The 26,733-nt window shown below is 37.5% G+C and overlaps 2 protein-coding genes across 6 annotated transcripts in view; both read right to left on the bottom strand.

The window, feature by feature from the left end:
• The window catches only part of si:ch211-196i2.1 (collagen alpha-1(I) chain), a 66,240-nt gene extending 44,921 nt beyond the window's left edge, over positions 1-21,319 (bottom strand). Inside the window, exons 1-6 of the mRNA XM_058415485.1 lie at positions 20,975-21,319; positions 2,723-2,867; positions 2,456-2,614; positions 1,676-1,871; positions 587-718; positions 100-186 (exon numbers count right to left, since the gene is read on the bottom strand). Of these exons, the coding sequence (XP_058271468.1) occupies positions 100-186; positions 587-718; positions 1,676-1,871; positions 2,456-2,614; positions 2,723-2,867; positions 20,975-21,104 (849 nt within the window). The 5' untranslated portion in view covers positions 21,105-21,319. The remainder of the gene's footprint in view (positions 1-99; positions 187-586; positions 719-1,675; positions 1,872-2,455; positions 2,615-2,722; positions 2,868-20,974) is intronic.
• An 864-nt stretch (positions 21,320-22,183) lies between these two features.
• The window catches only part of cacna1bb (calcium channel, voltage-dependent, N type, alpha 1B subunit, b), a 124,531-nt gene continuing 119,981 nt past the window's right edge, over positions 22,184-26,733 (bottom strand). For all 5 annotated transcript variants that reach the window (XM_058415943.1, XM_058415946.1, XM_058415945.1 and 2 more), the window contains one exon: positions 22,184-26,682. In XM_058415943.1, coding sequence (XP_058271926.1) covers positions 26,146-26,682 — 537 coding nt within the window. In that variant the 3' untranslated portion in view covers positions 22,184-26,145. The remainder of the gene's footprint in view (positions 26,683-26,733) is intronic.

The following is a 26,733-nucleotide window of genomic DNA, read 5'->3' as shown; positions in this document are numbered from 1 at the left end:
CAAGACCTTTTTCAACCTGTCTCTCCTAAATGCGTTGGATAACATGCATAAACCAGTGGTCCATTAGCATAGAGGGAATAGAGGAAAATCACTCCTTACACTCATTGCCAAGTAGATCATGCTCCTGTCCTCTGGGTCAGAACTGTCCAGTAAATCCTCTACGTCATTTGAGGACAGCAAAAGTTCCTGAAATAAGCAAAACACAGAAAAGTGATTAGACATAAAAGAACATACAGAAGAACGTACATGTCTGTGAGTTGTGTTGCCAGTGGCTTGAATGTGATGATGAAAAAAGCAACTTTTCCTATAAGTGCCTTATACTCTGACCTAATCATATCTATCCCGATGAAGTGACTGATTACCTGAGGGCTAATGTTTTAAATTGATGTATCATATGGCATGTTGTGTTGCTCGTTTCTGTTGCTAGGGGGTACAATAGATGTTTAAGGTGCAATGCAAATACAGATGTGAATTTGTCAGAAAGGTTCACAGGGCATCTGTGGAGATCATCATGACTGGGATCCTGCAGGATGCAACAAGGAAAAGTTTTCCTTTATGGATGAAGGAAAAACTGTAGCTAACTTACTTCTGGAACTTGAATATGTGGGAAGTGTTTGGGTTTCTGAGCAGCTCCATCACATCGAGGTAAATACACTTCACACTGATCTCTTGCTGCATCTGGCTCCCCCATTATGAACATCACCTGTTTCAGATCACCCTAGACAAATTAAACACACACACACACACACACAAATGAAAGGTCATGCAAATATTGGTTCTAATATCACAATAAACTTGCCTCCTCTATTCCAGTGAGATCAATGCGCAGATGAGGTCATACTAACAAGCACTATCTAGAATGCATGCAGTATTAACTCTCGTTTTTGTACGTTTACCTTTTCTGCAGCTGTACAAATCTCTTTTCCTAATTGTCATTACATTATTTCATCAATCACTCAAATGTAGCATTCAACCATCAGTCCCTAACGGTAGTGGAGGTTCCAAAATAATCTACCCAAAGTTCTATCCAAGCCAGCTGCTTTACTGAATTATCGGCATTCTCATTTAGGGAACTTATATCAGACATGTAGTGTATATATCTTATAACTTTTGAACTTAAGGTCTGTAAACACTGAGGATCACTTCAAGAAAACCCTAGAACTCTGTTTTTAAGTAGACCTGTGATTATCTCCCTACACTTCTTCTGAGTCAATGGCATTTGAGTTTAATAATCCTCATGTTATTAGATTAAACTATAGACTATAATCATGTTAACAAGTCGTAGATATCAATGGATGTAAGCTTGTAACAGTAAAAAGTAGAATCTGGTTTTCCTGGGAGATTGCATGATGGAAAATGCATCACGTTGTCAGATAAGTGAGACCACAGATGTTCCTGATGTCCCTGATGGCACACGTACCTGTATTTTTAATAATTCATTCCCCATAAACAAGTTGGGGATTGGGTAGCTACAAGTCTGTTGAAACAAGTCTGGGGATGTCTTCATGAGTTGTGTGGTGCAGAAAGGAAGGATTGCGTGACTGAATTTCACTCAACTATCAGGTAGGCTTAAGACATGTTTTTACACTGAGTTTGTTATAAATTATTAGTTTGATCAGAATTGGAACTGAATAAGCCTAATAACTTAAAATAACTAAACATTTTTATTTTTTACCTCAAATGGTATTTCAAAGCCCTCAACGATCCCTCCAACCATGATAAGCCCGTCAGTAGTGACTTCTAGACCCTCTTTGTAGGCCCAGTCTATACTTTCCACCAGGGCGCAGTCCACATACAACACAAGCCGGCCAGCTGACACACTCACTGCCACTCGATGCCAATTCCCATCAGACAACACAGCCACGGGAAATCTAAAAAAAAAAAAAAAAAAAATCAGAACCTAACTGATCATTTGACCATGTATTAAATACATGGCTTTCTTGGATTGTAATATCAAATAATGTTTATATAGCAAACAGAATATGCTGGAAACATATTTGAGGATATTAATATACTTCCATGATAGATTAAAGAAACATTCATGTCAAATGACTTCAGAATGTGAATACATCATTTTAAACATAAGTGAGTAATGTTCAGCCAACTACAATTTCCATGATTAGATACTCAACATGCTTGGTGTGTGGGGTCTGACATTCAAAATCTGCTGATCATTTTGTAATAATGTATTAATTCTATCATTTAGAAATATCCTTTTCTTTGTGAAGTTGCCAGAACCACACGTGCAGCTTATTTTTTACACTTGTCATAGAATTAGACCAAGAAACCACATTTCTGTACAAATTCATTTGCAGTGTTGACTTTTGTTTCATGATACCTTGTACTGAAATGTACAAGCTCTTACAACCTCTCCCTACTCCTCTATATTCTCTGGACAACACCTTCTCTCTCCAAGCTAGAGAGTGCTTGTGTATGTGAAAAAGTTTAGACTAACTCATAATGACGCTGCTGTGTGCTGATAAAGGTGAAAGAGTGTGCACTGATGCGGATCTGAAGGACAATGTGACCATCTGGGCTGAGGAACGTAAAAAGGCTGCAGTCTTCATTCTGAGAACTGCGCAGCTGGAGCAGAAGGCTGAACTCATCATCAAATCTGGAAATACAAAATACGTAAAACGATTAAGCAATAAATACGAAATTAATTCTATACTATAAAAGAACTTTAATGAGAAATGAAACAGAGTAGGCTTACTGTAATTACCTGTGGCCAAAAACTTGGCGTAAGGGTAGGGAGAGAGTGGAATACTGTCCCACATGCAGCACTGGACATCTCTGATCTTCCAGGGCTACAGAGGCGTTACTGCTGTTGGCCACCTGCCATAGCTGGTCCAGAAAATTGATGCCTTCTACAGAGAGAGAGAGAGAGAGAGAGAGAGAGAGAGAGAGAGAGAGAGAGCGAGCGAGCGAGCAGGAGCAGGAGCAGATATAAAACGTGTTATCAACAACACATATATTCCAGGAAACATGGCAAAGTATGATGAATTTGAATCTTTGCCTGAGGTAGTTTAACTCACAAGTTAACACATCAGTATAATAAATGCTGGCAACATCTGTTTTCAGCGTAAGCTCAGGTGCAGATGAAAGATTAGAGCCTATAAATGCTTTAGATTAAACAGTGTGGTCTGTTCCATGTAGGCCCCTTACAATTCACTTATGCTGCATGGGACCTGACAGCATGATGGGGAGTTTGTGTAATGCCTTTCAGGAAATAGCTATTAATAAAAAACAGAAATGGGGATAATAACCTTTATTAGAGGTTAAACTATATGTCTAAAATCATACTCTACAGGACCAGCCACTGAATTTGACCTTTCAGTCGTTTCATTTCCAGACACAATAGTTTACGTTTGAGTGTTAATGAGATGGAGAGAGTGCGCATACACTATACACACGTATGATTCCAGAACACAAGGCTAGCTGTGCTGAAGCAGGGCAGCATGGTGGTAAAGGTGATAAATAAATCCTTGTGGTCTCCCAGGCGCTGTCAGGAAAGCTGCATTTAATCCAGCATGGAGCAACCAACTTTGCATAAGCAGCACAGCAAGAACAGAAAACACACCTGCCAAGCCTGACAAATGAGAGCAAGGTTTCTCACCATGGTGGGCCAGGCGATTCCTGCCTCATGTCGTGTTGCTTAGAATCGATTAGCAGAAAATTCCAGTGTGAGGTTCTGATTATGACAGGCACCATTTACATGTACACATCATTTACATTCACGCTTAGGTGTGTTTTCATTTCGTTTGGACGGATTACTTTACACAGAAAACAAACGGACATTGATTAGTACCTACTAAAAATAAAGCTACCTGTTAGAATTACGTCTTTTAAAGCAGACATTGTTAATGTCACATCTCAAGGGACCTCCGGAAAAAAGCAACAGGTATGCACATAGTCATAATCATGCCCTAAATAGAAATCCACCCTGGCCAAGAACCAAGTAAATCAATTAAAGCCTGTCACTGGTGTGTTGGCTGAAAAGGAGGAATTAAAATAACTGAGAACAGCAGAACATAAACATGACTTGCACCCTGTGGATTTCCACACACATAACACTTACAGAGTATCACCTTGTTCTTTTGTCTTTAACTGTGGACCTGTGTCCAGTGGAGCCTCCTGGCTGACAGGAGAGAGACCCCATGTGATCCTCTACTACTGCAGCCCATTCACCTTAAGGTTCTCCATGTTGTGCATTCTGAGATGCTTTTCTACTTCTAAAAGTGCTTATTTGAGTTTCCATAGCTTTTCTCTTCTCTTGAACCAGCTTGATCCTTCTCCTCTGACCTCTCATACCAACAAACCATATCTGTCTGCATAACCACTATACCCTAAATCTAAATTATATTAAAATTCATCAAATTCGATATTGCACTCAACTTGACAACAATATAGCAGTTACAGTATGTAAGAACACCACATCTGTCTGGAAAAGGTCTTTTTACAGAAAGAAACAGATGGGTGTGCTTTGTTCTACTCTGAAACAAAACAGACACAAAAACTGACAAAATAAACAACACAAACCAGACACCTGAAGTTGTTTAGTGGAAGTGTGTGTGTGTTTAAACACCTTTTCTCCAACCTGAGGGCAAGTCCTGAGTCAGTCAATGTTTCAAAACAATAAACTCATGCTCAAAGTTTCTTTGTGACACCAGGGTCATGCAAAGCATTCGAAAAGGAACTGCAGGGCTTTTGTTGACTTTATTTTATTAGTCAAGCATTCTTTGAGAGATCCTGTGCAGCAGCCTGGGAGAGCATGCTCTATGCCAAGTAGAACATTCCTTGCAGACACATCATGTCTGCGAGCAGCCTTTCTCTTTGCATATACACACTTAGCACTGGATAAAAACAACACACAGAAACTTGACACAGAATATACTTCTGAACAAGATGTCTGTAAACACTTAGATACATCAGTGCTGAAAAATAAATGATGTAATCAGAGATTAAACAACATCAGCAGAATCGTAATGTCATGTCTTAAGCATCCTTCCCCTAGGTACTGTAAATGTGACTGTACTTGAAACATGTAGACAAATTATAAATCCATTAACTAGACCACTGTGCAAGTGAGCACTCCAATGTGCTGCCCAGTCACATATTTTGGTTGCCAGGAAATCGAACTAGTCTAAAAAAGTTAGATAATATAAGACACAAATCTGAAATCTGTCATTTGTGTATTGTTTGCATGTTGAGGAAGAGCTCTAAGACTAGCGTCACATTTACTTTATTGACTTGAACTTATTTGTATTTAGACTTGACTTGGAGTACAAATAATATTTGTGTTGTCTTTTTTTTTTTTGCATACAAAAAGTTTGATAAAATGAATTCTGTCTTGTTCATGCATCAGTGCTATACAAGCATGAAGCTAGCTAGTTTAAGGAAAGACTTGACCTCAGAAAGGAATTAATGGTTTTTCAGGATCGATTTGGATCAGTCTGTCTCAGTTTTATTTGGACTTGCTGTTCACATGGTCTTAAACACTTAATTCTTAATTCATTCTCAGCTAGTCCTGGTCATGGACTTGACAATGGTGGTCTTGCTACAGCTCTACATAGAGAACAGCTCAGTGTACTCAATGTAGTGTGGACTAAAAATGTCTGAGTTAGGAAATACTCTTTATGACTAAAGGTCATCAGGTCATTGGTCCCCCTTTTTTTGGCTATGAGACATGGTGTTCAAATAAAATAATTTTATAATAGTTTGGACATCTTCTTGGGCTAAGAAATTGTCCACCCTGAAACAGCCAATATAGATAAAGCATTAGCTATTCTTCCAAAGTTCTGCATCTGTTGGGCATGAGATTGATTGTACCCTGAGAAAGGGCTTTGCAGACTAATTGGTCATTAAGCCTGAACAATTTCACACAGATGGGGACTGTTTTGGACTCTGGTGTATCCTGTTAGTAATTACTGCATCGATTGCTGCATTTCTTCTGGGTCTTTCAAACCTCATTGCACTTTAACATCTTTAAATGAACAATAAGCCACAAACACACCCCCATTAATGCCAATGTCATACTGATGTATGCCCTAGAGCAGAGTCCCTGAGCATTCACTTGTGTTTAAGCCTGATCAGACAAAGCAGGCCATTAGGCACACACATTTTTTAACAAGTTAATAAAGCTTGGGCATTCTGTTTACATTCAAATTCCACATCTGTTTAATCTCTGTGCATCCACAGGATTTGAGGCGACTTTCATAAATAATCCCCAAAACGGCTTATGGTGAAAAAAGGGGAATCCATTACTGACCCCTGGTGAGGAAAGAATGAAGTCTACACAAGAGTAAACCCAAACCATAAAAGTGACCTCCTTGCAGGCAAGTCATAAATAACCAAAGACAATTTTGAGATCAAAAGCTAAAGCAGCAGCTCAGGATAAATACTGGAAGAAAGACAAGACTGATTCAAACCAGTGACCATTAAATAAGAATAAATAATAACTCAAATAATAGAACAGGAATCATACAACAGACACAACTTGTACATTACTAGAAACTGAATATATGCTAACCAGTAATGCTAACCAGTAATGTAATAATTGTCTTAGATTTTAAAGCATGAAATTAAATCTTGACTGGTTTGTATTTATAATAATACCATAAATTTTGTACTCACATGTAAAAAAGTATAAACAAACAGTACTGTGGCAATGGGGACTTGTCCGAATATATATACTATATATATACTTGTCTTGACTGGAAGAAGGAATAACAGATAACCAACAGGTAACGAATGATTTAACTAGTTTAGCTTTTTTAAGTTCTTGTTTCTATTTTTATTTTTTAGTGGAAAATACCTGTGCTAAAAATCACAGGAAATTAAACCCATCACATTCTCACACACCCAACTTCAATGTCCTCACTAACACTAACACAGACTTGGACTTGAGTAGCACCTGAAGAACCATGAACTGTATTTACATTTGAGTGTATTGGAGGACAAATCCTAAATTCATTAATCATTTCCCTGGACAAGTAGAGTATCCAGTGTATTTCTGTGTCTGACTGCATGTTGAGCTAACGTAAATGTTGTATAACAGTTTGTGTCCTGTTTCTATGTTTCTATTCTATCCCTTCTTATCCCTGATTCTAAAGATACTGTTCAGCATCCATTCAAGCTAATTAAACTGCCTATTAAAAAATATTCATGCAAACCTCTACACCATGCTCTCAGTTTGCCTCCATTGTACAGTAGGTGGAAAATGTAACTTTCCACAACATTGAGTTGTTTTTGGCGAGGGTGAAAAATATATGACCACAATGGAGCATGCAGCTTTCTTTTGTGAAAGTCAACAGGTAGTTTTTCTTCTTTCTGTGGTTGTTGAAGCATGTCTGCCAGGCAAATGTGAATGGAAACCTAATATGTAATTTGCTTGTCTACCCTAGGTAGGTGAGGTGTTTGGATTTGAGAGATGCTGGCTGGAGGATTTGGTATAATATGGTGTATAATCCTTGAATATAATTAAAAACAAAAAAATCAAAAGACTAAATCCTTGATAAGTACTACATTCCACATCTCTAGCTCTGATGGAAAGCCAGACTTATCTACAGAGATCATATTGCCAGATGTGGCCTGCTTGTTCCATAGGAGGTGTTGAATGACTCCGGCATTCATGATGGATTGCATATGTGTTGTGCTGAAGAATCATTCACAAAGGATTTGCCTACTTCGGTGTTAATGGAGTACATATGCAGTGTAAGCTTTATCTCACTTTGGACACAAAATCGATCCTTGATACAAACAGTGCTTGGTGTTTTTCACTGTAATTAAAAAAGCAAAAATATGTAATATTGCACACACAGATTTGCAATTTAAGCTGCCTTTTTTTTTTTTTTTTTTTTACAAATAATTGACAACACCCTTAACACACCCAGACAAAGCATGTTTTGTTCAGTTCCAGGTTAGCCTCAGCCTGATAATAAACGTTGTGCAGATGCTGATTAACAGGAACACCAATGTGGACTGTGCACAGAACCTCAAGGGCTGGGTTAAATCCCAATGACTTCATGCTGTAATTGATATGGTGATTAAGGTGGACAATCCTGTGCTACAACACAGCTCTTCCATGGATCTGTTTGCTCTACTCCACAGTTCTTCTGAAGGACCAGGTCTTTGAAGCAGAATAAGGCCAGTTGCATGTCAGTTGCAGAAAGATTTGCCTGGCACGATTGATGGGCTGTGAAAGAAAAAACTCCAGATCCCTTAAACAGCCTCATTGAAGATCCATGGTTCAAAATCTAGGGGTGTCCGAGATAGGCAGGTGTATAACATTAGAAGCTATATTAAACCCACATGTAATTTCACAGGGAACACAGACAAAAACCAGTTTCCATCTTGATACTTTACACACATTCCTGTTTTGGCACTTTCATCTAGCATGTTGAACAGGAATGACTTTCCTTTTGGACAGTTATATAAAACATGTTATTGAATACTGAACCAGGTAGAACATAATAGATATTATCTGCATATACACAAATAATACAGAAAACTGTGTTAATCGCATTTGTATTCATAAAAATACTAAAACAATGAAAACAAATATTTTTATAGCAGTGCTTTTCCAAGGTAAATAACAAACGTGCTCTTTTGCAGTGCAGTCCTTCTCAGTCCATGCTATGAAATGTATAGAATGTGCCTCATGTATATAAATAACTGTATGAAGAAAAATAAATGAACTGTGCTGAATAGTGTTCTCAGAAACAATGCTCTTCTAAACCAAGCTCTTTTAGCATGCACCATTCATTTTAAAGCAAATTTCAATATCAATGAATACATACAGTACTGAGGTTTTTGCCAACTATATGTTTCGCTATGAAGTTTGAAGCTAGCACAGTGCTGAATTAATCAGTCAGCCCTTTCCATTGATACAAAATGGCTGATTTCCAGTGATAAGTAAAGGAATTATCGCTTTCCACTCTGATCCCCCTTCATCTGGGCTCCATTTACTGATTCGGAAAGAAACTGTGGCGGTCTCCCTCCTCAGGCTCATGTTACTGTAATTGGCTAGGAAAAGCCAGCAGCTACAGTACAACAATTACCTATCAAGGAGGTTGCGAAAAGAGAGAATGCGGTCAGCTCTTAGAATTAATGGATTAAATCTTTTAACACAGGCTGGATGAACAGTCCACAGATTAATGTATAGTCCAAAATGTGACGAGTTTTAGTTATATCCTGTTATTCTCATACATACTGTTATATATACTGAACTGAATAAAGGGCTTAATGCGTTACATACCTTTATTACCGTGATCTCCTCTCTCCTGTCAACAACCTACATATTATTTGTCAGTGATATGCTAAAATAATTGCTTTTTCCCATATATCTGCCCAAACTGGTCTCCCTGGACAGCCCTCAGGCTGAAGCATTGTCTAGCAGATTAACAGACATTTCTTTTAAGTACTCGTCATCTGGAAAATGCTATGTGAGGGTTATGTATCCCCATTTGGGGGCTTTAAAGGAAGAAGAGGAAAAAAAGAAATAAATAAATCCATCATACAGTAAGACATGGACATGGGGTGCAAAAGAATATGACTTTGCCGTCTTTACACTACAACGCTCTTTGCAGAATACCTCGAAATATATAGATTTTTTTTTTTTTGTCCTTCTAACAAGATTTTCATCAGTGTCTCTACAGAAAGCTTCACCATATCAATGATTATTTTTTCTTTGTTAAACACCAACAACACTGCTTATTATTAGACATGGATTAAGTAAACCGAAAACTTTCAATATGATATAAAATATTTTAAACTCTTCCACATTATGAATACGACACCTTTAACCTTTGTCATTTGTTTTAATAATTGAACACCTTCTAAAATTTCCCCCCTGATAAATCTTTAAGCACTTTAAGATCTTCAATATAAGGAGCTGCTTCAGGTTAAGATGTATAGATGGAGAGCCAGTCAATACATGCCTGAGCTAAAGAAACAACTTATTAGGACATTTGACTAAAAAAAAAAGTTGAACTGATGGAAACTGCTCTAGGTCAAATACTCTATGGATTATTGTAGGGCTGAATAGAGGTAATCACACGGTAATTTTAGAACAGACATCTTTGAAGAGTTTCTGTATGTCAGTCTGCTGTCAAAAATCTGTCTAGCTTAGAGTACTTATGCTAGAGGGAAGAGTTAGCAATGTGGATTGTCACCCTCTCAAATTTAATATCAAGTCAATCCTATAAGAGATACATTGCACAGGCATAGTTGTTTGTTGTCTTCTATGCTTGTCTCGTGGAGGACGTCTGTTTATGTCCTGTTTTCTGGTTCTACTTCTTGGTTTTCTACAATTTATATTTACTCATCCTTTGATAATGCACATTAACACATTGTTATATCATCTTCAAATAATTGTGGAAATTTCCCCCATTTTTTGGCACAATTGTTATTTCATACCATGTACCATAATTCTTAATATAATATGACAAATAAAACAAACGTACAAATACCATTGTTGGCAAAAAGCCGTGTGAGAAAAAAAATTCTCACCAGTTTCAATGCCAGATTTATAAGCTAGACATCATTAAAATATTTGAGGAAGTGTATAACGATTAACTATTAATGACTAATCTTAATAACAGTATTTCACAAAGGACATTCTGCAATTAATTGCAAATTACAATAATCACAAATAAAACTTAGTGATTTAGCACATTTTCTTGAAAGGCGAGTGCAAATTATTAACATTAACATTATTTTATTAATATTTATAATCATTTTTATTATTAATCAACTTTATATTATTCAATCAAAATAATTCATTATAAGCATGATGAAATAACTTATATCCCACCTACACATTATGATCATTTGTGGGAGTACAAAATACAAAAAATGGTGCTGGATGAAGGGTTATTATTTTTTTTTTATCAAACTTAAAGCATGTACATAGCTCTAAGTCTCGAGCTCTAAATATGTAAATACAGGTGAATATAACTTCATATAAATATTCATCTAACATTTAACTCTAAAGATGGACCTAGCTTATTAACTTGTGTATTTAACCTTCAGTCAGTGGTAGAGATGTTATATAAACATATATCAAGTCTAGAATCAAATGGTTTCTGTAAGCCCAATGAAGTGCCATATAGAACTGTACACCAAAAAAGCAGTCCAAAAATATATAGCTACAGCAAATGTTGCATTCCAGTCAACAAACATAATCTATGACTGTTTCCATTAACAAACCCCAGAAATTATTATGTGTGCAGAATGCTTCAGAGGAAAATCAAGTGTTGGGAAATTATAAACTATTTCTGTGTCTCTGAGAAGTCAGACTGTGTTAGTGATTTAACAGATGCATATAAGAGGAAGCTGCGGATGCGAGGTGCGTTTTACTGGGTGCTGGGGCAGATGCAGAGCCGAGCTTCCTCTCTCCTTCAGCACACACAGGAGGAAGACCAGGACTGAGAGCATGCACCATCTGGACAGCCTGCACCAAACGTCAGGCTCATAAAACCAATTTGCTTAGGCCATTTCCTCATGGAAAATAAACAGATGAAATTCATTACATCCTTTAATCTTGGATAATCAAAAATGACAATGCTCTAAGTGTATTTTTCTCAAGACCTTAACTAACCATAACTCTAAAGGTACGGTAAAATCAGCATATGCGTTTAAGTGCTGTGCCTTTAGCCTTTTGTGTGTGCAACAGCCATGCAGGATGACTAGAACAGGTCTGGAGATTATAATGTATAACCATATAATTTTCTTGAAGTCTACTAAAAGTTAACACGAGACATGACAAAACATAATGCTTTGCCAGTAAAAGAAGAAAACGGTGAACCAGCTCAGCGTATTCCACTGCAGTGCTCTCACCTGAAATCTAAATACATAATAAAACAAACCAGTTTTTATGAACACTGACCATTGTTTGAAACAATATTACACTGTGGTTGCATTAAACTTTACTGTAAGTCACGGCAGGTCAAATATGAAAGCAGTGCTTGTAAGAAGGGGGTTCTACATCAGATGAGAAAACCAGCTTGAGCACTGAGCAGACCTCTGGGGCAAGATGTTATAAGGTCTGCAAGCAGAGTGCTGAAATGTACTACGCAATCTGAACACAACTACTAAAACTGAAAAAACAGAAGGCCAGCCAGAGCAGAACACTGGCTTTTCATTAGGTTTCTAGCAAGAAATTGCAAACATCAATTACAAAACTCCTGGTTTATCTTTTCTGCCACTGCAATCTGGTTAAATACAGACATGCTGAAGTTTCTTTCAGAAGGGTAAGTTTATTGATTAATGAAGACATTCAGCAATAAAAGGAACACTTTAATGTAAAGAATGAGCCTCATTTGTATTGAAAGGACTGGGAGACGTCCCCATTAAAATCACTGAAAGAGCAGCATAGAGGAATTCCTCCAAAATGCTGAAATTATGCATGAAAGGTCAAAAAGTGGAAGAGGGGGATTATGGAGAGGATAATGCATGTGCATCATGGTGACCTTGTTTCCTGTTTCAAGGGCTTCTGTGTGGTTTTTGAAATGTATTTGGGATGGAAATTTTGTTGAAACCTGGCAACCCAGGTTAATGATATTAATGAGAATTATGATTTATGGTTATGGGAATGATTATGATTATAGCTTTGTTGAACACAGTTAAATAGAAGTGCATCTAAAACCACTAAAAATCTGTTTATAGTTTGTTATTTATTTAGAATAGAATAATGTAATTTGTATTCTGTAGCTCAGAAGAAACATTGCTGATGCTCATAGGATTAAATGAGATACAAAAGGTTTCCTAAGACTGTGGGTCTTTGTCTATAGTCAAGCTGATGATTTCTAAATTAAATAAATATCACATTGTTGAAGCTTTCTCTAAGAATAGGCACCCTAGGACAATCAGTAAAAAGAGCAATCTTCATCTAAGTCCAGTGTGACACATGCCAGAGGGTCTTGTTTAAAAAAGGCAGCACTGAAGGACCAAAGATGTATAGCAGAAAAAATCTCTACAGTGGAATATAATTATATCTGTGATTTAAAACATGTTCATACCACAGCACTGTTTTTAGACAGCAGATCCCACAACAAGATTTACATTGTTCTAATATGTTAAAAGTTCTATATTAACAACTTACATGGATGGCAGACACTCCATGATGAACTGATATAGTTTAACAATATAGTTTGTGAGGAGACATTTATATTACATTTTGGTCGTCCAGTTTATTTTACATTCCAGTTTCGGCACTTTATAACGTTCAGAGGTAAAGTTTTATGACATAGGACGGAGGGCTGCATTTTTTGTCTTATGAGCTTCAAGAGAGAGATAAAAGGATGCTAAGGTGAGGAACTAAATGTTTACAGCTGCTGTAACTAAAGCGATGAGAGCACATTCACAGGTGATCAACATTACACTTATCAATAAACAAATAAAAAGAATAACATATCATTCCTTAAATAATAAAAAAATGTGATGACATTTTCAAACTATCATTTTTATTCCCTACATATAATATCTCCTGGCATGCTATTGCCATACACTCCCTTGCCATCACATGTATTAAAACAACTTGTAATGCCATGCTAATCAGAAGACTAACTAAGAGGTGAGGAAAGGGATCTGATGAACACCAGCTGCTTTGTCTAAGCAGTAAAGCTATGTTTGCTTAGGAAAGTTTCAGATGACTGAAAACCAGTTAAATCCCAGACCAGAATTCCGCTTTGCCCTCAAAAGTTACCCCCAGTGCTCGTTAGGGTCAGTCATGTTGTGCAAGAAGCCACTCAAAGGGCATGACAACATTATAACTGCCCTGACAAGGCTGTTTCAAGCCATATAAAAGCACTTTTACATTTTTATGGAGTTTACACTGTGGCTCATATGCTGTGGCAAAGCTGACCTTTTAAGTTCAAACTCTCTTGAGAGCAAATGAATGTCTGCATATGGGCAGACTGATCTACTTGGAAGAAATGTTAACTAGCTAACTCTTTTTCAGCCTCATTCCTGCACCAGTGAGTAAAACATACAAACCATATACAATCCTTGTCTTTCACTTCCCTCGCTTCATTACATCATGGCTGAAACAGAATGATTTGGACCGAAATGTTACGCTTTCACTAGGGTGTTAATTACTGAAATAACACATTCCTGCATACATGAAGTCATACGTAAGAAGATAATTTAATCAGCCACAATAATCATTGACTAGTGCAAATAAATCTGCAGGATGGTGACTAAGTCAGCGGATTTGAACAAAAGCCGGCAGCGATGTTTACTTAAGCACATGGCATTTTGAAGGAACATGCAGCAGATGCTACACTATTGACTTATAAATGACACAATCTCACCTAGCATGAGAGTAATTTTGGTCTGGTGGTAGGATGATTGTGTGGTGTGTGTGTGTGTGTGTGTGTGTGTGTGTGTGCGTGCATGAATCCAGATTAAATCATCTCTCTCTACACAGCTTAATAACAGGCTATGGCCATGACTACTTATCTAAATAGATTAAATTGCTTCAACAACAAACAAGAAAATTGAGACAAGAAAAGGGTTTGGAAAATGAAAAAGAATTAATCAAACTGGAAATTGATTTCATTGTTAATATGGCATTAATCTATACAAAATAGGCCATAAAATGTAAGTGTGCAATGTTCTGAGTTGCTTATGCAATCTTATATTTACAAATAAGATTGCATAAGTGTTCCCAATTGCCAACTGCATTGCCATCAGAAGTCACATAAATAGTCGAATGGAACCAAGCTGTTTGCAATTATAGTGCCCTGTGCCCTCAATTTAAATGCACCTGTTCCTGGAAGTTGGTTCTCTGGAGTTTGTAAAAGAACAAATCAAGTGTGTGACAAAGTTCTGGAAAATTTCCCACAGAGCACCAATAAAGCCATTATTAAACAATGGAAAGAATATGGCCCAACCATGAATCTGCCTAGAGGTGGCCATTAGGAGGGTATTAGTCAGGGGAGCAACCAAAAGGCAAAGCGACTGAATGTATGTGTAGAGACATGATGTAATCCTGATAATGTGCATTTCAATTCGAGTTTGTAACACTACACAAAATAGAAACGTTTCATGGGTGTGAATACTTGCAAGGCACTGCAGAACAGCGCTGTCTATAGATAAGATAGTTTCGTTCACTCTCGGCCAGCCCACGTTTACCTTTCAATATGACAGTAAAGGCTTTGTTTCAAATGTGGCAACAATCCATCAATATGGCACAAAATGCTTTCCACAGCAGGGACTATATTGGGTCTAACAGTAATTGTGTGGCTGAACGGAAGAGTGGAAGGATGGCTTAACAACTAGACGTCAAGCACGATTAACAACTGTCCTCTTAAGCAGCTGATCTTAAGGATGTGAACATGATGGATGCATTGGAGAAGGGTCTTAAAGGCAAATAACGAGTAAGTAAACTAAATAACAGCTTAAGATGGGTAACAACAAAATGTTCTGAGGAATTTCAAACTTAGCACATGGCTCACAAGCACAATGTGAGAAACGAAAAGCAAAGACCAAAAAAAAACAAAAAAAAAACAAATAGTTTGCTCTGCAGTTTTCTATAAACTATGAACAAAATAGATCCTGAAGTTGTAAGAACAGAACTTACATTTAGTGGCTGTAAACATAGCAGAATTCTAGGAGTCAAGCAAAAATTTCATTTTCTTGTGATTTGATACAGGTAATGATTTTATATAACATTCCATTAATGTAACAATAGATATATTTAACTAAAAAGACTAAATCTTCTTCTTGCAAGATCAAGGTGCCAGTATTACTGCAGGGATAAAAACAGTCTGTCAGCCCAAAAATGTCAAAAACCTTGCATGATTTCTTCATGTAATAAATGTCACGCTTAAATATAATCATTGTTTTGCTACATGCCATACTGAAATGGAAGCATGTCTACTCAATCCACTTTGCATTCAGGCTTTCTAAATGTCTGCAAATTTCAAATACTAGAAAGTTATTTGTGGTTGAGATACATGCAAAAACATTGTCTAGTGTGGCTGATATCCATGCTGAATTTAATGTACCACTTTAGACAAATGCTTAGCTACTTTGTCTTCAATATACAGTTAAGTGTTCTCCTACTACTATGTGAATCAACATATTGTGAGTAATCACATGAATCCATTGAAAATAAATATGAATGGCCTGTTTGACCACTTCCATTTATTCTTGTTCATGATGTCAACACCAGGCTACCGCTAGAGCAGAAGAGGTGTGCACAGGTCAACATTCCCAAGTGTGCGCCACAAGAAACAGGTTCATTGTGCCTTGTGAACAGTCCAAGTGTGTTTAACAACCTCGCAAAAACATGATGTCATCTGGCATGGAATACATGCAGGAGTGGTGGGGTCATTAAACCAGTCACAGCTGCCTCTTTTCATTTTTTCAATAAGAATTACAATATTATTATAGCTTTACGGTTTCCCAGTGGGATGATTGGTGCCAAATAGACAGAGAGTGCTATTTATATAAATTCTACAACAGGTCTGACCTTGTCTGAGTGCCAGCAGTCAGGCACTTCTCCAGGTCACTCTTAGTTACTTAAAGAAAGTAAAACAAGTGTACGAAAACATTTAAAGGGGATTACCCTTTAAATGTTTTCGTACACTTGTTTTACTTTCTTTAAGTAACTAAGAGTGAAAGAAACAGAGGGAAACAAACAGAAAAAGGCATAACGGAGATGGAGTTTGAAACCTGCAACACCAACACCAAACCATAAGACGCAGAAATAACTACAGGTGTTTTCAGGATGTTACTATGGTTGCTGCAATACTGTTTGGACTAATAGGAACAAAATGGACCCCAACATGTTATTACAGCCATCTGTACAGCATTTACAAGATCTGCATGCTACAACAAGTATATAAGGGTTCCAAATAGGAAATATTCTCTTTTATATCCGAAGCCAATTTGGCCACATGCCACCTGACAGTTCAGACTATGCTTTGTTTAAGCTGAGCTCATCATATGTCAACACTCAGGGTCAGTTTCGACTCAGAGAAACTGATTGCTCAAGGCCAGCATTTACACAATTACAAGATCCAAGCCAAAAAAATGTGTCTGTCTAATATCAAATTTGTACTTGAACTATATACAGTAGTTCAAGTATTCAGAATGGCCTTGCTGCTGCCATGGTTGCTGGCGTGATTTTTCATTGGGTACTGCAAACCGCTAAGCGGCGCCATAAACAATTTTCATAGCCGAGAGCTGGACACGTCAGGGCCCATTCTGTGAGTGGCTGTTTGAGTTACAGCAGTACTGTAAGGTCCCAGCACTTAAGTTAATATTCTGTACAATATTGTTCTTGTTTCATTATTTTTAAGGAAAATAAATTCTTTATGTTACAGGGATTTACACAGAACATTTACTTATGGTTACAGTATTTGTAGGTTTTGTGTATGGATTCCTTAACTCTGAGATTAATAATAATAATAATAATAATAATAATAATAATAATAATAATAATAATAATAATAAAATAAAGACGGAAGTGAACATCTAATTTTGAATATATATTTTGCATGTAAGAATAGTAACGTTAATTTAAAATTATCTGTCATTAGCTATCCTGTTTTTCTGTTAAACAGGAAACCTACTCTATTGACAATGTGTAATATTTTAATAATAATTACAGTAAAATATTCTGGATTATTTTTTACAACTCAACTTCTCAAAGTACAATATGAAACATATACTAATAATAATTTAGCAAACAAAGGGAATATATTAGATGAAGTATTTGATTGCAAACACTTTTAAAAGCACTTAAAACTACTACTATTACTATTACTATTACTACTACTACTACTAACAGAGCAAGAAAGAGTTTCAAAGATAAAAAAAAAAGAAGCTTGAATGAACCTTTAAATAAACTTCTATGAAATCCCAGTACTCTCTCAAAGACTCTCTCAATAAGAAAACACTTATTGTAACATTTGGAAACATATTTAGTGAATGTGAAAGTCTCCTTTTATGGCAATAAACTCCATCAAATGCTTTTGTGTGACTTCTGATCTTACAGCTCATGCAGAAATTTGGAACGTCTTGCTTGAATGGCCTGCTTCACATCACAAGGCTGAGGTCAGGACTCTGCTCAAGTCACTCTGCTTACTCCTATGTTTGGATCACTGTCATGCTGCATGAAGCCATCGTCAGATAGTTTTAGATCGGATACATGACGACATTGTGCTGTGTAATTACCTGAAACCGCTTGATAATCGCTGCTTCCTCAATGATTGCAAGCTGTCCGGACCCTGAGGTGGTTAAGCAGCTATCATTAGACCTCCCTGTACCATGCTTTGAAGTTGGTACATGTTTTCTGTGTTGTTGTGCAATGGTTTGATTTTTGCAAACATAATGTTGTGTATATGTGCTCAATGAAACAAAAGTTTGAGATTTGAATCAAACAAGACCAAATAGAACAGAATTGGGAATGCGACTGTAATAGGACAGGTTGGGGATAAACTCTGTACAGCAGCCAGCCTCTAGAGGGACTCAGAGGCATTTTGGTTTCACTTTTGACAACTGAAAAGGATCAGCATTTATGAATAAAACAGGGGGAAAAAAACATTTCTAGCTTCTTTTGTTCTTTAATATGCAGTCATTTATGAACAAAGCACAACATGTGCTGCAAACATGTGGAAAGGATCTGGTGGTTTTGATTTATTCTTCTGAGCTCCTGAGATGTGACAACACTGTTCTCTGGCTGAAATCCTCAAATGTATCACTAGATCAAATCTTTTATGTTTTAGTGAGGCAAACTGACATAATGCTAGTATAAATATTTTTTTAATACAAGTGGTGTATTTTATATAGCCTGTCAGAAAGCTAAAGCATCTTTCTGTATGTCAAGACTGAAACATCAGTAAAATATCTTAACCTAAATATTACATTTGATGCTAATTTATATTACACACATATAATAATTGAAATCCAAAGGCATACATGTACCCTATGTACAGTGCAATATACTGTACCTGATAACTGATAACTCATGGTATGATATTGAATACTTTAAAGCAAAACTCATGCAGTGTCAGTAATATATCATGAGTCAAATTCTAAGAAAAGAACCCACTTAGATAAGAGCTGAATTTACATTACATCAGCTTTCAGAATTATTACATACACAGACATGACCGGTTTTACAGTAATGCTAAAAACATTAAAAAAAAATAAAAATAAGGATCAAAATGATGGCCAGTTCACATAAATCAGGCGTAACTCCTCAGGGACTATTATATGTCTCCTGGTTAAGGACATGCTGTGTTTTAAGAGGATTTTCATGCAGTTCAATATAAACTGTTGGGATGAAGTCATTCAGAGTGTCTGGACTAATCCATCAAGATTTTTCTCTCTACTGAACCATAAATTAAATTCTGTGATTAAACACTCATTGTTTCCTGATGTACTGTGTTGAAGCAAATTTTCTCAGCATCTGTGTCAGATCTGTTCACCGTACGTTACAGTACATGAAAGGTACTTTTGTGGTATTGGGGATGATGTGCCTGACTGGGTTATGACCGAGTGGTTCTTTCTTGGTGGTTCAGCTTAAATTATGATCAGACAATGTGCAATAATTAGTGTCCATTTGTTAATTGAAGGAAAAGAAAAAGTTGTCAGCATACTTCAGCATATGCTTCAGCATACCAAGACATTTTGGACAATTTCATGCTCCAAACTTTGTGGTAACAGTTTGAGACATGGATGAGTGAGTTTGGTGTGGAGGAACTTGACTGGCCTGCACAGAGTCCTGACCTCAACCTGATAGAACATCTTTGGGATGAATTAGAGCGGAGACCGCGAGCCAGGCCAAAACTAAGATGTCTGCCTTTACATGCACATGAACACAGTATGGAGTTGGCCCGCCCTAGCAGCTATAACAGCTTCAACTCTTCTGGGAAGGCTTTCCACAAGGTTTAGGAGTGTGTTTATGGGAATTTTTGACCATCCCTCTTGAAGGGCATTTGTGAGGTCAGGCACTGATGCTGGACGGGAAGGTCTGGCTTGCAGGCTCCGCTCTAATTCATCCCAAATGTTGTTATCAGGTTGTGGTCAGGAATCTGTGCAGGCCAGTCAAGTTCCTCCACACCAAACTCACTCATCCATGTCTTTATAGACCTTGTTTTGTGCACTGGCACGCAGTCATGTCTTGGTATGCTGAAACATTAAGAGTTCCTTTCACTGGCCAAGCCCAACCCCTGAAAAACAACACCTGATTTCAATGATTTGGATGGGTGTCCCAAAACTTTTGGCAATATAGTGTATTTCCAACTTAAAAAAAAAACCCTCTCATTTACTGTTACACCTATTTTTGAGCAACTGTGTTATCCAGCAACTCTGACCATTCATGTTAATGACTCCATTAAGAAAAGATCTACAGTCTTATAATATATCATATTCCAGGATTTACATTACTGCAATGTTTTATATTCACTTCCTTATATGGCATCAAATTTCTCAGGTGCGTTCTAAACCAATAGCAAACTCACTCTGGTCACATGACCAACGACGTCACCCACAGAATAAGCGTTCATATGAATCAGGGCAATCTTATTATTCTTATGCTTGGGGAATAAACCTCAGTACAGTGTATTTATATCCTTATATTAGCAACTTTTTCCGTTCCCACTCCTTATTACCAGGGCTTCATTTTGCTTCATTTTATTCATGTCTGCGCTTAGATACATAAAAATTAATTTCTTTTAAATATGCATGTTTTATTTATATACATGCAGATACATAAAGATATTCTTTACTTGTTTTTCTTGATATAAATCATAATATTTTTATAAATTAGTTTGTGATGTTATGACCAATGACATTTTTGTTTTCCTTTATGAAATGTATTCCTTTACATAGAAATTCTCCTTCACGTGACTTATGCAAATGCCTCATGAATATGCAAATTAAATCCATGACGTCACCCGGCCACTTTGAGACATTAGCTAGCGGTGAAATTATTAATATTTAGAGAATGAGGTCTTACCTGTCTGCAGCATCCCGGAGCCCAGCTCCACTTCTGGCCACTCAGTTGGCAAATAAACAGCTGGACTCGAACTGACGCATTTAGTCAAAGAAAAAACAAAAATAACCCACAGTGTGGTTTTCAGCGCCATAACACACGTTAAGGATAAAAAAAAAGATTAGCAACGTTAGCTATCTTGATAAAAAAAAACTTATTTTAAATGATTTTTAAAACTGTTCTGTTTAAAGTAGCCGTAATAATGTATTTTCAAACATCCCTTACTACCAAAATTATACGGTTATTAAGCTACGTTATTAAACTTTTAAGTCGTTTGCTCCCTCACCAAGCCGGCGGTTGCTCAGGCGCGCGACCAGCACTCGCGCAGCGCGCGCCTATTCGGGAGCCTTCTTCAGCCCGTGAGCGGATCTGCCCACCACGCTACCTCCGACCAATGAGAAGCGTGTCCGTTAGATCTCCCCGCCCACCAAGATTATCCGTGAAAAGGATGCGCAAAAGAACAAACAAACAAAACAAACAAACAAACTAGAAAGCAAACACTATGTGCGACATTTTTTAAAAACAATTCACATCCCAATAATTCTTTGTCAGGTGATTGCTTATATTCTTACAATTATTAAGAAAAAATAAATAAATCAACACTACCGGCCACTTTATTAAGAACATCTGTTCACGTGCACATTCATGCAGTTATGCATTTTGCCAATCAAGTGGCAGCAGTGCAATACATAAAAATCAGGCAGATACAGGACCAGCATTAGCTACAGATAATGTTTATTACAAACACTAAAATTGGGGAAAAGTGTGATATCTGTGACATAGACGCTGGGATGGCTGTTGGTACCAGAAGGGCTAGGTCGAATATTTGGGAAACTGCTGGTCTCCTGGAATTTTAAAAACATAGCGATCTCTTTTATGTTGGTGTTTTTCTTTTCTTTTCTTTTTTCATTGTGTTTGGCTTCATGAACATGCAGATCTACAGGTGTTCCTAATAAAGTGGACTCACTCCTTTTTTTTTTTTTGTTCAATCAACAAAATACTATGCACGCTTATAAAGATTTGTGGAAAATCTAAAAATAATCAACATCCCTGGAAGATTTTAATAATCCTTCGAATTAGGGATAGAGATGATGAACATTTAAAATGTCATGAGAGCAGATCAACAACAGCAACAACAACAACAAAAACACTAAACCAACAAATAAATCGTTTCATAAAACCTTTATTAATTTATTTAGATTCTCTTTTCAGTTCAGTGGTACAAAATGGTAATGAATGGTAAATAAGCAGATAGCCGATGAACAGTGGTGGTGTCTGATCTGCTTCAAAACGTTAGTCCCATGCTTTCATAGCCCGAATGTGATTTTTCTCTTTTGTTCAACACCTCTTTTACACAAAACTTCTAAAATGAATTTCTCTAATTTACCCCCACAAACATGTCTTTTTTCTTCTTCTTTTTTTGTTTTAAATTGACGATTGTATAAAAAAAAGGCAGTGAACCCCTCATAGGAATCAAACATAAAGTATGTCGAACATATATTTGTACATGCACATGTCATCGTAACATGCAAACATAAACACAATGTCCACAGGTCAACTGAACGAGGTACGGCATGAGGGTGAGAAAAACGGTGCTGTGTTCAACTTGGCACCTGGCAGAAAGTTTTCTGTATAACAATTATTCGTAGATTTGTCATAGGAATGGCTTTAGAATAGTTACAGATGTACTACTAGGCGCACAAATCACATCTCCCTGTCAGAAAGAGAGAATAGAAGGTAAAACCTGGTCAGAAGATGGAATCGATGTGAGGTTGAAGTGTCTGAGTTTAGAAAAGAACAAAAAAAATCCTAATCGTTCACCAATTATTACTTAGAACAGAAACACTTTATGGACGGTACTTGAGGCGAACAACACAAATTCAAATTCACTTTTGAGGACAGGACAATGGCATGCATTTGTCCTGCTTTGTACACTAATTGGCCTTCCAATAAACTCTATGTCACCTACAGCATTCATCACTTTTAAGGTAGAAAACTGAACAAAATCGTCTTGCTCCCAGAACTGTCCAGTCTAGGAGATAAAGCTACAGAAGATGAGGAGCGATTATAAAGTGTCGCCATGTTGCATAGCCCTGCTGTACTGTCTCTCAACAGTCGTCTCATCCCTGCACTTACAGGACACAGGAAGCTTGTCCGAGAAATACCTTCTAGACACACCAATCACTATATTAGGAAATTCATTTCTTTCATTCACGCAGTCCATACATTCATGCCGTTACCCAACCAGTCACGTGGCAGCAGTTCAGTGCAGAGTTTTACTAGGACGAAATCTGAACTAGAGAGAAATCTGAGCTCAGTGACTTTGTGGCATTGTTGTAAGAGTAGTGGGATAGTTTAAGTATAACTGCTACTGCTTCTAGAATTCATACAGAGATGTACTGAGGGACAGTTCTATTGGTGGAAATGCTTTTTTTTTGATGAGATCTTCCTTTCTAATAATTACAACCGTGTTGAAAAATATCCCAGAATGCAAAATCTTCAGGTTGATGTATTACAATGGCAGAAGCCCACATCAGGTTCCACTCCCATTAGCCAAAAGAACAAAAACCTGAGGTTAAAGCATCACCAAAATTGGACAGCTGAATATTGGTAAAAGCCTCAGCTGTCATGTTTCATTATATATCCACTTTAGTCTTAGATTCCTGTTTACAGAATTGTCGCTGCCTCATTAGTGATGTGTCGTTCATGACCGATTCGTTCATTTCGAACAAATCCTTAAGGAACAACGAGTCATCTCAGAGAGCAATTCATTCATTTTGTATTGACCATGCATGCACAACATCCTGTAGGTTCTGTACGGGAAACATGATTAGTCCATCTCGTGACAGCCTCATAGGCTTCGGCTATGCAGTCTGTGGTGGAAAAACAGAATCGAGTCTTGGGGCATGAGTAGTTTCCGACACAGACTGCACAGCTTAAGGTTTAGGGGCTGTCACGTGATCAACGAATGACTCGAACCCAAAGACTTGGGAGATGAACTTATCTCTTTTTCTGGTACAAACTGCATGACAATGTGACGTGACAAAAGAACGAAAGACTCCGACAGGAGGTGAGACTGGCTATTAACACGTAACATTGTAATTATATACTGCTGAAACGAACAAAATGACTCGGAAAAAGATTCGCTCATCGTGCTGAACGAGATTCGAAGATCCGGAGTCAGTAAAATGATCCGAACTTCCCATCACTATGCCTCATGGTGCAAGATGCTTTTTTCAGGTCTCCATGATTGTAAAGAGTGTTTATTTAACTTTTTCTTCTGACCTCTCTCATCAGCGAGACTACAGAACTGCTACTGAGTATATTTGAAATATTTCTGTGCAAATTCTAGAGAGGTTTATGCACAAAAATACAACAGAATCATTAGTTTCTGAAACATATCCAGCACAAACAACCAAGCCACGGTCCAAGTCACTCAGAGATCACTGATTTTACCCTATTTTGACTGTAGCTCTTGATCTGTCACGTGACTGACTGAATGGAAAACTGCATGAATGTTCAGTTGTACATTTCTTCCTAATAGAGTGGCTAGTGACCATGTGTTACAAATAAAAATCATTTTGTCTTATGACGATAAAGTGTTTGGAAGCTATCAGTAAAAATCATCCAATGTTACTAAAGAACCACATCTTCCTTGTTTACTAAGAAAGGGTTCAGCAATATGTTAAATTTAATAATAATAATAATAATAATAATACGATCAAAATGTACATGATTTTAATGAAATATATATAGATATATATATATATATTTTTTTTTTTAGGAATGTAATTTCATATTCCTACCAAAATGTATCATGTCTCTCTTGACTCCATGTAATTAAATCAGTCTAATACTAGAAAGGCAAGAGCTCACCATGTACTCTTTGGCAAAATAAAATTGTACATCACACAATGCAGTTTACAACAACACCAACACCAAGTGTAGAAACTCCTAACATGCATTCGATTCAGACGGAGTGAAAACGATTTCGGTGTCATGTAATTCTCTAGAGTTCATGGTTACAGTACCTTCTCGAAGCTACGTTGTTGATGCTATCGTCCCTGCAGTTTACAGATTTTTTTTTTTTACTCACGTGCCATACTTTCACTTTCTCACACACACACACACACATCAATGAAAATCTCACTTATATTCTGTCTTTTGTGCAACGCCATAATCTCTGTCTTCATAACATGCTATGATACTTATAAAGAACAAATATCTGTGACATTTTACCTACAGTGTATAGTATCCAGTATTTGCCTTTCTCAGGTTAATAATGCCTCACGACACATCATACTCATACAGTAGTTAACCTCAAAGGTTAGGCACTTGGTAGTTTACCACTTGAGGGTAATATATTATTTAAAAAAAAAAGAAAAAAAAAAAAGAGTAGACCTTACAGGACACCCAGCTACACACTTCATGTACAAGGTACAAAAAAAAGGAACACTGTTAAAAGATGCTCGATCTACTGCAATCTCTTAGAAAACTAATTACAATTTGGCGTTATTTTTTCTCTTAGCTACTGGGAGCATTTTTATCTGTGCCACTTGCAAGAGGAAGAAACAGCATAAAGCAGCAGCAGGGAAAGAAACGTTAAGACAAAGAAGTCTGGACAAAACCAAGAATGTATCATTTTTTTTTTTTTTTTTTAAGAAATAAAGAGAGGTCCAGGTTCTTAACAATACCATCTAGATGAGCAGAAGTCCTGCACTTTCATTATAGATTGTGCTTTCGAATCAAACATGGCTGTATCGCTCTACTCTCTGCCCTTCTGCCAAGTTTAGCCCTATTATTATGATTCCAGAGAGCAGAGGGCAGTGTTTGCTAGCAACTGAGGCCAGAACTATTTCCCCTCTTCAGTGGCAGCACAGAACTCACCTTGGGAATTCATCATGGCACTCATAATTTCACAAACTGTGTTGAAAAAACTGTATTGACAAGAGGGAATATCGTCATGCCACATTCATGAAGAATTAATAACTCAACCCGTCTTCTAGAGCTCCTCAGGCTTCCACTGTCTTCACAAAGCCATGACTCAAATGTAGGACTATCTTGAGGCAAAGATGATAAAACTCATCCTGCACTTTTTAAAGACACATTTAAGACATATATTGGTGACCATTTTGTCAGCACCAGTCATCTTTCTCTATATCATGATAGCTTGGAGAAATCCTGGTACTGGAGCCCAGAGATGTACTAACTCCTAGGGTGAAGTGGTACCCGTTAGGTACTCCACTCTGGCTATGCTGAAGCATGGATGGCATCGCCCCTGTGGATGAATGGGTGGCAGAGACTGTCCTTGGAAAACGTCTTGAGCTGTAGGTGCTCAAAGCATCGTGGAAATCTTCGGCCTCTGACAGGTGGGGGTCACGCTGCAAGGGGCCGAGGTTGGGGTCAGATCCGATCCGAGTGACAGGCACGGGAGATGGTTGGTGAGTGATGCCGAGCAAGGCGTCGTGTTCCGACTGCCCTCGGCTTAGGTAGGTGTGGGCCGGCCCGGATGAGCGGGTGGGAGCCATCTGCGATGTGGAGGAGCTGGTAGACTTAAAGGCCACTGCAGGCCTTGGTGTGAGCGGTGTCTGAGGGAGCTGTCTTCGTCCACGGCATGGTGTACTGGTGCCTGAGGTGAAGACCACTGGGCTGCCCTTAGCCGAGTTAACACCCTGCAGAATAACGTATAATGCAGCTCAGAATAAATACTAAAATAGATAAAT

The sequence above is a fragment of the Hemibagrus wyckioides genome, linkage group LG18, assembly GCF_019097595.1.
Source record: "Hemibagrus wyckioides isolate EC202008001 linkage group LG18, SWU_Hwy_1.0, whole genome shotgun sequence".
Lineage (NCBI taxonomy): Eukaryota > Metazoa > Chordata > Actinopteri > Siluriformes > Bagridae > Hemibagrus > Hemibagrus wyckioides.
Note: the sequence above shows the minus strand (reverse complement) of the source record. Positions and strands in the feature narration are given on the sequence as shown.